Source organism: Pelmatolapia mariae, linkage group LG12, assembly GCF_036321145.2.
Source record: "Pelmatolapia mariae isolate MD_Pm_ZW linkage group LG12, Pm_UMD_F_2, whole genome shotgun sequence".
Lineage (NCBI taxonomy): Eukaryota > Metazoa > Chordata > Actinopteri > Cichliformes > Cichlidae > Pelmatolapia > Pelmatolapia mariae.
In genome coordinates, this window is record NC_086237.1 from 4,509,225 (window position 1) to 4,520,763 (window position 11,539).

Here is an 11,539-nt window from a genome sequence, read left to right on the forward strand (position 1 = left end):
AAGAGAAGAAGAAGATGGTGACATTTATTGCAGGAGTAATAAATGTCACCATCAGATGTGAAGTCCAAGATGGAGAGGATTCAGATTATTGTGAAGGCAACATGTCATAGTTTGGATATGAAGAATATCAGGTGGGAGGATATAAGAGGTGAACTAAGTCAGTCAGGTGTAGGATAATGGGGTGGTTAATTTTTATAACCATGTTAATCCTACAGTAGAACCAAGGAGTCTCTTGTGTTACGACCCGTCTAGGGCCAGGCAATAACATGAGTGAGGCACTCGCCCCCCCCAAGACCCAAGCAGCCACAGGAAACAAATCCGTTCTTAATAATGTGATTTATTTATAAAGTGGAAAAAGAGGAACAACAAAACAGGAGTGTCAACACTTCAGGGTGAGCCAAAGCCAAAATAATAAACAAAAACAAATCCCGCACCCCTGACCTTACCAAAACAAAGTCAAAAATAAAGACAGAGTCTGACCTCCTTAACTAATTCAAAACAGGAGAAAACTGGTGATCAAAAGAAATGGCAGCTCACCCCTACCTACTCCACTTCCACAACTTTCAAGACAGCACTGCAGCTAGTGGCTGCCACAGGTACACTGCTGGGTCATGAGGAGAAATGCGATGACCTCTCCCGCCGTGGCACTCCAGCCTCCTTTTAATGGGCGGGTCCTCCAGCTGGAACCAGTCACGGCAGGGCTGTACGCACCAATTGGAGCAGGGCCCTGGCACAGCTGAATTAACATAAACAGATACATTACCTGCACAAAACAAACACATGAAAATGCAAGTTCGTAACACTTGTCAAACGGTCAGGATTTTAAACAGTTTATATACAATCAGACAGAAAAAGCTGACATAATTTATTTACAGGAAACGTGGTTGAATTGATTAAGGAAGGTATTACATATAGACTGTTGTGGGATTTCTCTTTAGCATATTGTCCTTTAATGTATTGTCTTGATGAAATGCTTTCATGTTACTTAGTTTAGTATGTCTGGTTCACACCTCATTCACGCTGGGAAACAGACGGTGAGAAACTGGTGAATGTCTCCCAGGAGACGGAAGCTCACACAGGAAGACTTGACCCCAGAGTGGGGGAGATTCACACAGGTGATAGAGAGTTTTTCTGTTTAGAGCCAAGGTGTGAACTGCAACTGTAAAAGCCTTTTGTTCTGTGACTGTGTATAAAAGGGACCTGAACTGTTCATTGTCAGAGACGACTTTCAGTGCCCCCTGACTGATGTCTCTCCTCATGCATGGGAAATAAAGTATCGGGTTTTAACTGCTCATCGTGTCTGCAGGCTTTGTTAATAAATTTCCATAACAACTGACTGAAAGGGAACGGGATTTGGAGTATGTAGGAACTGAGGTTTGGATAGGAGGGGAGGTAATTATGGTTATTAATTTAACAATCCTTGTAAAAAGCTCGAGTTAAGTGAGCTGGAGGAAATGAAAGGCAATATTATATGGTGCGGAGATTTGACTGCACATCATTTGTTATGAGGGAGTGAGCAAACAGACTATAATGGTTAAGTGTTAGAGGAATTTCTGGATGATAAAAATCGTGTATGTTTGAATGATGGGAAAAAAACAAGAATTGCTATTAGTTCAGGTAAGGACTCGGTATTAGATTAAACATTTGTATCTCGCTTTTTGGCTCCATTATGTGAGTGGCAAGTAAGAAATAAGTCATTTGATAGAGATCATTGTACTGTAGTCAGTAAAGTAAGGATGGGTCAAATTCCTGAAACATTAGAAGGAAAGTGGGTGTTTGGGAAGGTGAACTGGGGGAAATGTAGTACTCCAAAGGTTGATTCAACTTCAATCAGCTTTTGGAGATTTACTTACCTGGATGACTGAGCACGCATGAAGACAGGAAGTGTAATAGTTTATGTGAAACAAAGCTTTTACAGGTTCAAAATCATTTGAGTGATGAGTACAATAAGAAGAACAGAGAGAACATATTGGAGAGATTTCTGTAATACAAAAGTTTGGGGGATGATCAGGAAAATGGGGGAGACAGAAGAGAATGGAGTTATCTAATACTTAATAAAAATAATCAAGTAGCTGTAACTGATAAGTAAAAAGCTGATTTTATTAGCAAGTGCCTTTGTTGAAATAGATAGTGGGAGAAATGTATCAGATGAGGATAAACGAGAGAGAACTAAAGGAAGAAATCTTGAAGCTTTGAGAAGGAAAGGGAGTACTGACGATATAATGAACTGTCCCTTCTGGAGAAATGAAAAGCACTCTGGGATAGTGCTCCAGGGAAAGATGTTATATTATGTTAAAACATGTAAGTGATGTAGAGTTAAATAAATTGTTAATGTTATTTAAAAAGATATGGAAAGTAGGGCGTCTCCCACATAGATGAAAAGAAGCAATAATTATCCCACTAAAGAAACCTGGGAAAGACCATAGTGATCCTGGAAATTATAGACCCATTGCTTTGACTTCCAATATGTGTAAATTGATGGATGATGAATGAGAGGTTAGTACGATATTTAGAGTCAAGAAATAGTTAAAATAGGATCACGTGTTTCAGAGCCATGTAAAATAGAAAATGGAACTCCTCAAGGATGTGTAGTAAGCCCAACGTTATTTTCTGTTATATGCCATATTACTGGCTTCAGAATGGGTAAAAAATAGTAGAATTTCAAAATGAATAGTATGTATTGATTAATTGTCACCAGTGGTAAGCACTGAAAATAAAGTACAAGTAATCACCAGAAGATTCTGTATGAAGTTCTTTTTGTTCGTCATAGATTATGTGAACAAAACAGTATAGTAACAATGTGGACTCCTGCTCATCTAGGTATTTTGAGTAATGAAAGAGCAGATAGGTTGGCTAAGGAAACTATTAAAAAAGTAGATATTGATATGCAGATGTGTAAATCTATAGAAAATGGCGTGGGATAATGAAGTAAAAGGGAGCCATTTGTAGAGAGAACAAAGTACAGTTAAAGCAGAAACAGAGCAATGAGTAGGAGGGAGGAGATGATTATAAAGAGAACAGGAACAGGTCGTTGTTCTCTGAATGGGATGATGAAGTCATGATGAAGGGAAAGATGTTTCGTTTGTCAGAAATACCGGACTCATCAACAGGATTTAGGAGACGATGTCGCAGTAAAACCCGGGAGATGGCAGTAGTGCAACTTTGCTGGATGCAGGCTGCCGTTAAAACGGAAGAAGAAGAAGAAGCTTTCCCATCCTGCACTGCTGCTCCTCGACGTTATCCAACACACCAAGCCGAATGTAGAAGGTGAGCTTCAGCGGACAATCTGATAGCGATATCAGACAGATACGGTGACAGGCGCCCTTCAGCTCTCCAGCATGAGCGGCATGCGGACCATGCTGACCTCTGCGATCATGGTGGGGGCGCTGGGGCTCGGCTATGGAATGTGGTCTGTGATAGCTCCGGGAGAGGAGAGGCGGAGAGAGATGATCAAGGTGATTCACAAGTTTTATTGCGCTTAGGTCGCTTTTTCACACATGTCGATGTGTAGTCTTTCCAAACTTTATTAAAGACAGTTTAACTGTAGGTCATAAATAACAATGATGTGTCTGGTTAAAATAAAAACATTTGCAATATTTACCATCAGCGTCATTAAAGTGAACGATCGCAGTCACGTGTATTTCTGGAAGATTGTAATACTGACGTAGCGGGACCAGATCTTTAACTTCCTTTTGTGTAGTAGGTAAGCGAACTGTATGTGACCGCCGTCATCTGTGAACCACCGCCGCCCCGTATCAGCCGCTTACATGTTCTTGCGCGTCTACACTGAGTTTTACGGTCGTGTTTCCTCTTCTCCTTCTGCTGATCACACACCTGCAGTCATTGGTACACTCACTGAGGTGAAACTCAGCGCAGATGTAGTGTAGGTGTCCCAGAAGAGCAATCCACGGGAAATGTTGTGTCAGCTATCAAGGATCCAGGATCATTCCTCTGAGTTTCCTCATACTGACAGCTCACTTTACCTCGGTTTTATATGCCTGGGGAAAAAACGCTGGACCTTTCCCCTGCTGTTTCCTCGCTCTTTGTTGTGCTTTTTTTCCCCAGAGGAAAATCTATTTATTCCGCAGGTTTTCCACGTCTGTGTAGATTCCCTCACATTTATTTCAGCGCTCTCCTTCCAGGAATTTAAATCCATCTGTGAGATCTTAGATTTGCACTATGATTATAATTCTTTATACTGAGGTGATGATTGTTAGTCTCTCACTGATAAATTCACCCCCCCCCCCCCCCCCCCCCCAAAAAAAAACAGCGAAAAAGTAGCCCGAAATGCACAGGACAGTATACTGAACTAGCCAATCACAATACTCGGAAGGTGCAGTTACATTTCAGGAGGTGCACGTCAGGTTACACTGTATGTTTTAAAGGGGTTTCTGGTTATGATGTCGAATCAGGCATAACTGCTCCTGTGCATTTCGGGCTACTTTCTTAGCAGAGTTTTCAAATGTATCTATGAGAGAAAAATGATAATATAAGGAGTAATAATCAAAGCATCAATACAACGACTCAGAGAAAAATCTTGGAATATCAAATCCTTTAATGCTACTCTGTGTACAAGGTGAGGTTTGTTATACAAATCTAATTTACCTGAGACATGAATGTATTTAAATGATGGAGTAATTGATGACACGTGTTTCCTCCTGCCCATCAGAATCTGCCCGAGTCAAACCCATTGAGAATGGAAGAGACGAGGCAGAGGAATGCTCTGGTGATGCAAGCTCTAAAGGATGCTGCTGAAACCAGTGAGAATCTTGCGAGAGGACTGGGACCTTCAAAGTAGACGGACTGTGTGGTTCTGAGACCTGCTTGCAAAGCCTTTACCCTGCATACATGCAGGCTGCAACCTGTGCAGATAAAGACAGACAATCCTTTGTGGTACAGAGAAGCCGTTGTGTGATACTCTGTTGTCATTGCACATGAAAACAATTGAGGTAAATGTTAAAATTGTTTATTAAACTCTCCAAACAACGTCCAACTCATCTGTCTTATTCAAGCTTTATGATTGCTGTGATAAGCAGGTACACGTTGACATGTGTGGTTAGCACTGCCACCTCACAGCGATCAGTCCAGCCGTGGGCCTTTCTGTGTGGGGTTTGTACGTCTTCCCTTCCACGGGAGCTGAATATGGATGGTTGCCCATGACAGCTCAGATACACACCCACAGAAAGAAACCTGCAGTATGTGATTCCTCTGTGCCACAGAGCTGCATTAATGAAAGACAGCAGTGAACCTTACTGCAGAGGGGTGACACGGGCCAGGGTGGCCTCAGGACTCAGCCCTTAAATTCTCCAGATTATTTATTAAATTTGTGTTGTTTTGTTTTTTAATGACAAGTTTAATGTGAAACTTTGTGTATCCTTTTTAAAAATTCCATTCATGGTCACCTTTAGGAGGGGCAGAAAGGGTGCTGGTCCAAACAGTCTTTGTTCAATTTAAACTAACGGCCAAATAAAAGAAATGAATCATCAGTGGAGCAATATATCTTAAAACAAACTGTTGTCTGTGTCAGCCAAACATACTGGCGAACAGTTTGTTTTAAGGTCATGTTTAAAGTCCGGTTTCTTTACCAAGACCAAGAAGCTGAAATTCGAAATAGGTCGCATGTGCACACTGAAGTCCCCGTGTAGGTGCTGCTTTTGTGCTTTTCGTGGGTTAAAATACACGACGGGCGCCTTTTGTACAGCAGGCGGCGCTGTGCGCTCACCCTACAGGAGTTTGCTGTGAGGACCCCGAGTGAAGAAGAGGAAGATGCGCGCCCTCGAAAACATTCTCGCGTTGGAAAAATCGGTTAGCTTTCCGCTTCCTGTCAAGAGATCCAGGCGCTCCGTCAGATAATGTAAGCATGAGCCGTTAGAATAGAAAATGTTGAAAACGCGTGTTTGTCGAGTGTTGTTTGAACAGAGGAGCCGTTTGGCGTGATATAGACGCTGCTGCACGCGCAGCTGAAGCCTGCGACACAGCGCGTGAGCCTGCTCAGCTAACTGCGGCCACGCGCTTCAGATAGCGTTTAGCTTGTTAGCTAGCGGGTAGCCCGGTGCAGACGGCTGCTCGGCCGTAGTCCAGTTTCATAAGCAGGCTGGATTCTGATTCAGATTTTCCGGAGTGTCTGAAGGCAAACGCAAAAATGTGCGTCGACGCCGTTTGTGGCACTACAAGTACCGCTGTAACCTTTCATGTTACTCTGCAGGTTACGTGCGAAGGCCAAATGAAGCCGCAGTATAAGAACTGGACCCAGATATTCGTCACAGTGAGGGGGCACCATCCTCTAGTTCTTATTATGGTCTTTAAAATATATCCTGGCTGCTGTTTTCAGTGCATGCTTCGGTTGCATTTAAGGGCCACAGAAAGCATTTTAACTAGCCTCGGGTTGAAATTTGGACAACAGCAGTCCACATGCGTGTGTCCCTGTAACACTCGCACAGACATCTCTGTCAGCGTTTGGCTTCATGCTTTTTGAGAACACACACCGGCAGAGGCTTTTGTTCAGACTGGGAGATGGCAGCCTTGTGTTAGCCTTGTAAGCTTCAGCCCCACAGTAAGGAGCAGGCACTGGCAGCTTAAAGGTTTCACATGCAGTTGTGCAGTGCAAGTCTTCTGCGCTCCACGTTGTGTTGTGATCAAAGGGTGAAAACAACATTCTCAGCTGAAATCTGCATGATTTGTATTTTTGTGACCGCACACATGCTACACTGCACTTTACGCATGGAGTATATTAGGAATGACTGTTCATCTGTGGCAGCTCCTACACCCACAGTATAAACAACAACTTATTGCAACTGGTGGGGAAAAAACTGTTATTTAAAATACGTAAAACATAGATCCTGTTTTTTGTTTCTTACAAAGAACAATTTAAATTGAAGATTGTATTTTTAGATTGGTTTTCCTTTCCCACAGGATGTTATACTTTGTTTCCCAAAGAACACTGTAGTGTGCTAAAGAGCCTCCTCTTATGGCTAAACTACTGTGGTGCGTGACCAGGTATATTGAAGCCTGGCACGTTTTCATTGATTCTGGGTCACATGAATCCTTCATTTCCATACTGACTGTAAAGGCGAGGCAGAGCTTGTTTTAACGTTTTCAGTGTGCTCACTGTGTAAATGTTTTCAGTTATTGCTATAGTTTAAGATCACTTTAAACACGTTCCATGTTGCCACAGGGTGTTTAAGTTAAGTATTAATACTGGATATTTTAAATCCTTGTTTCAGAAGAATGCCCAAATCAAAGGAAGTGCTGTCTTCCACATCTGGAAGTGACTCCGACAGTGAAGTGGAGACAAAGGTTTGTACTGTAACTTCTGATTGTTGTGTCTTATGTCTTGAAATTAGCAGTCACATACATTAGTAAATGTATGTGACTGTTACTGTCTTCAAAGGCACAAAGCACATGTGGTTAAATGAATACAAAAGATTAGCTTGGTAAACTTCTCGACCTTTATGACAAAAAGGTAAAAATCTTGATGCTTAAGTGACAACCTCAGCTAGGAATGGGTAAACCCAGGGCTGTCGCACCTGCGATGAAAAGCAGCTGTCTGTGCAATAAAGTGTTTTACGTACATAGCACTCGTGCAACACCTTTGCAAGCCACTTTGTTTTTCTGCTAAGACATGATAGCTTGTAATTAGCCTTCAATTCTACGGCAACTCCCGCAGTTCCTTTGTGTTTGCCGCCAGTCCCCTGGCAGGATGTATGTGCAGGCGGATTGGAGCAAGTCAGTACTGCGGAGAAGCAGCAAAACAGAGTGAATCAGACCATCTTTATGTCATGGGAAGCAAGATATTTAAGAGAGATAATGGAAACGTCTTGAACTCCAACGCCCCCGTTACCAGCGGTTTCATGGACCGCAACGCCAGGTCTGTTATGTAAACGTGCACGTGTGGTTTCCACAGAAACGCTGGAATCTCTGCTAAAAGCTCATACAAACATTTCTGCAACCACCAAACGGCTAAAACAACAAACAAATAAAAGAGCATGTAAACAAATGGGAAGCAAAGTTACTGCTCCAGAGAATTTAAGGTGGCAGAGACTGATTTCACTGTGCAAAAACATTATGTATGTGTGCAGGCAACTCTTCAAAAACAATGAAAGAACAAACCGTTTTAGGCATGTAAATAAAGTTAAATCATTTCTGTGTTCAATACCTAAAAAATTCCAACTCTTACAGAGTCTGCTAAGATGTGCCAAATTGCAGAACGTCTGGTCATCCCTTAAAAACCTAAAACCTCTGTAACTTTGACCTGTTTCACCTCTGCAGCACAGATAATGTCCATATGTTGATTCATGATTTTCTGCAGTGTAAGAGTTTGTTAGGCATTTTTAGGCAAATAAAAAAATCTTATTTTTCTGTTCCATCCTCAGTGACTTTGACACTGCAGCACCTGCTGTAATGTTCATGTCTGATGAACTCTCACAACTGTTTACTGTATATTAATACCAAGATAGTTTACACAGAGTTTGTAATTGTACAGAAACACTCGATTCATTTTGGGCATGTCATTTTGGAGCAGGACCCCCAGAAATGACTCTTAGGGTTTAACAGGTAAACAAACACCACACTTCATGCTCGTGCTACAATGTTTTGGTCTGTGCTATAAAACTAACAACCTTTGTAGCATCAGTGCTATAAGCTAACAAACACACAGCCCTGGGTGGACCTGTTTATGAGTGCTGACACTTTAGCCTGTGCGGCATCACCTCCTTTGAAACCTTCCCAGTGAAATCATCACATTGGCTGACTGGTTTTCCTGTCATTTTCTGGACCATAAATCAGATGTGCCTTTCAGTAATAGAGCTGCTAAGTTGTGATAAGTTGCTCAAAGTATTTGTTTTGAAGGCAAAGAGAAAGAAGCCAAGTGCCCCGGAGAAACCAGCCAAGAAAGCAAAGAGTGGAGAGAGCTCCAAGCCCGGGGGCTCGTCCAAGGGCAGCAGTAATGGTGATGACAACATGTTCCAGGTGGGTGCCACGTGTACTAGCTTTGGATCTTTGAGGTTGAAAAATATTTTTTATTATTATTATTGTCTTTATTTTTATTCCCCCTTTATTATTGACTTCTTTTAGATGTAAGCCCCAAATATGAGCATCTTATGTAAATGTTTACAAACCTTTGGAAAATTAACATTGAATAGTAAAAATAATTTTAGGATATTTTGGATAAACAAACCCAGGAAGATGGAAACATGACAGTCACTTGACTTCTTGCAGATTGGAAAGATGAGGTATGTCAGCGTCAGAGACTTCAAGGGTAAAGTCCTCATCGACATCAGAGAGTACTGGATGAACCAGGATGGAGAGATGAAACCGGGGAAAAAAGGTAGTTACCAGAGTGAAGCAGCGGTGTTTTCATGATTAGAGTCAGTGGTAAAGATTAAGGACATGCTTATCTGAAGAAGTACGCTACGACTGGCTTATTGATGTTTTTACTGTCTTTTGCTTTAATCTCTGTTTTCATTTTCTTTAGGTATCTCCTTGAATCCCGAACAGTGGAACCAACTGAAGGACCAAATCTCGGAAATTGATGATGCCATTAAGAGAATATAAGCATTCCTTCCAGTGTTGAATCTGTTGAACTAACTGAATATGTTGGCTTTTGTAAAAAGAAGAAAAAAGCCTGGGATTGTTTTCTAATGGGTTTGTTTAATTTGTAGTTTATATATGTAGTTGTCTGCATATTCTGGGTTTGTGTGTGTGAAACCTGTTTTTCAGCTATGGTAGTAACGGTGTGGGCGGAGAGTATGTGGTTATGGGTAGGGTACACCAATACAGTCATGTTTTTGAATTGTAGAATAAAAACAAAGACTAGCTTAATGTTTCAGTCAGTGTGTAAGATCCATGTGTTTCTTTTTCATGTGCAGCTGTTAGCTGGTAGGTCTCATCTCTGAAACCCAGCCTGGTCTGTCGTGTTTCACAGTGCTGTGCAAAAGTCTTGAGCCAAGTCTCAACCCTGTTTCACACTTTGTTGCAATTGTTTAAAGTGGTCTTGAGTTCTGCAGGCTTTCTGAGGGTGCCATGTTTTTCTTTGGACACTTACTGCATTTTCACTTCAGTCCTTGTATCTGTCCATTTTCAGAAGATCTTGTTTATGTTAAGCAGCGTAACACCGACCTATAAAAACCACCAAACTCAAGAGATCGACCACTGTTGTGTCTACACATAACAACTCAGCAAAGAACCAGTTTGAGATGGTATCTTTAGGCTACTAACAGGCTTTCACAAAAACACATCTGTACCATTACTTTAGCTGAATCAGTGAAAAATGCCATACTGGTTTGAGTGGTATGAAATAGTATTTTTGCACCAACAAGGTAATGATCGGAAAACTTGTCATATTGTAAAAGACAAAGTGGTAGGTCTAAAAACTGTCAGCAGATAAATCAGTATTTGAGAGTTACGTCTTTAAGAAACAGAAAAATGTCCAGCAGGGAACTGAAGCAGCTTCTCAGATGAGAGGGTAAACTATTCAAAAGAAGTCCAGCTGCTTTTCTTTCCAAGCTCCTGGATGACTGAGAAGCTTCACAGACAGAAAGCTCCTGACATTAAACTGAAGCCTCATCAAGGGTGCAAGGCTGGCTGTCAAGAAGCTGCTGAGGAAGGGACACCGATGGAACGGGTGAGGTATGGGTTGTCTGGAGTTATGAATCCAGGTTTTACATTTTGTTGGTTTGTACAGAAGAGGTGAGGGGAGAGGTTCAACTGTGTCTACAGCCATGTGTAAAACAAAAACAGGCTGCATTTCAGTCTGCTGTTGGAGATGTGATCATTAATGAATGTAGAAGTATCATCAGATTAACTGCCAATGCAATGATGCTTGATTGGCAACGGCTTCATTTTTCAGCAGTGATGTCAAACACATGCTAACACAGTGAAACTAAGCTAAGGAAAAGCAGTGTCATTGATTGGTCCGCCCCACAGCCTGATCTCCACATCACTGAAGCAGTGATTATGTTGACAGAGAACATAACGGAGCAGCCCACCAGGGAGATAAGTAAGCACGTTTCATATAAATGTAGTCTATAACGTTATTATTTAGTCCAAATAATCAAACATTTCAGTTACATAAAATATGTGAACTTTGATTTCATCTTCTGTATAGCCTGTATAATAAGTATGAAGCCCAGTAAGTATAAGTTCAAGGAAGCTGCACAGGATGGTTCGTTTACAAACACAAGTGTATATTTCACACTCTCTATAACTATAATTCTATAATAATAAAGTGTTACATGCTTACATTTAAACAGTCCCAGATAGCAAGGAAACATTGAAACAATGTTGAGTCAATATCAGGCGACGTCATTGAAGCAACGTTGAAGTGTGACGTTGACCCAACGTCACTCTTGCACCCATTTTTAACGTTGAAACAACGTCAGGTTTTGATGTTGAATCACTGTTGAAACCTGACATTGATTCGACGTTATATTTTCTAACACTGTTGACATTGAAACACTGTTGAGATATGGTATTGATTTTCCACCTCTTTCGCACAGTTGCTTTTTATTGAAAAAAACCAAAAAAGGTCAATAGACATGTA

The 11,539-nt window shown here is 41.4% G+C and overlaps 2 protein-coding genes across 3 annotated transcripts; both read left to right on the forward strand.

Annotated features, from left to right (window-relative positions):
* Positions 1-3,202: 3,202 nt before the first annotated feature.
* On the forward strand, positions 3,203-4,986 carry LOC134638966 (ubiquinol-cytochrome-c reductase complex assembly factor 3). Its single transcript, XM_063489943.1, has 2 exons — positions 3,203-3,455; positions 4,670-4,986. Exons 1-2 carry the CDS (start codon positions 3,339-3,341, stop codon positions 4,796-4,798), a joined length of 246 nt encoding a protein of 81 aa, XP_063346013.1. The 5' UTR covers positions 3,203-3,338; the 3' UTR covers positions 4,799-4,986.
* Positions 4,987-5,724: 738 nt separating this feature from the next.
* sub1b (SUB1 regulator of transcription b) lies at positions 5,725-10,008 on the forward strand. Of its 2 annotated transcripts, none has more exons than XM_063490163.1 (5): positions 5,725-5,854; positions 7,224-7,296; positions 8,848-8,967; positions 9,217-9,325; positions 9,473-10,008. In XM_063490163.1, the coding sequence occupies exons 2-5, from the start codon at positions 7,228-7,230 to the stop codon at positions 9,550-9,552; spliced, it is 378 nt and encodes a 125-aa protein (XP_063346233.1). In that variant the 5' UTR covers positions 5,725-5,854; positions 7,224-7,227; the 3' UTR covers positions 9,553-10,008. The 2 variants fall into 2 exon arrangements, with proteins under 2 accessions (XP_063346233.1, XP_063346235.1); XM_063490165.1 differs by having other exon boundaries at positions 5,733-5,854; positions 7,227-7,296.
* Positions 10,009-11,539: the final 1,531 nt, after the last annotated feature.

Bases quoted from the DNA above. Each gene is read 5' to 3' on its own strand.
- LOC134638966 (XM_063489943.1), top strand. From the start codon at position 3,339: ATGAGCGGCATGCGGACCATGCTGACCTCTGCGATCATGGTGGGGGCG. The intron at 3,456-4,669 runs GTGATTCACAAG...CCTGCCCATCAG, and splicing joins GGCGGAGAGAGATGATCAAG to AATCTGCCCGAGTCAAACCC.
- sub1b (XM_063490163.1), top strand. From the start codon at position 7,228: ATGCCCAAATCAAAGGAAGTGCTGTCTTCCACATCTGGAAGTGACTCC. The intron at 7,297-8,847 runs GTTTGTACTGTA...TTTGTTTTGAAG, and splicing joins ACAGTGAAGTGGAGACAAAG to GCAAAGAGAAAGAAGCCAAG. The intron at 8,968-9,216 runs GTGGGTGCCACG...GACTTCTTGCAG, and splicing joins GTGATGACAACATGTTCCAG to ATTGGAAAGATGAGGTATGT.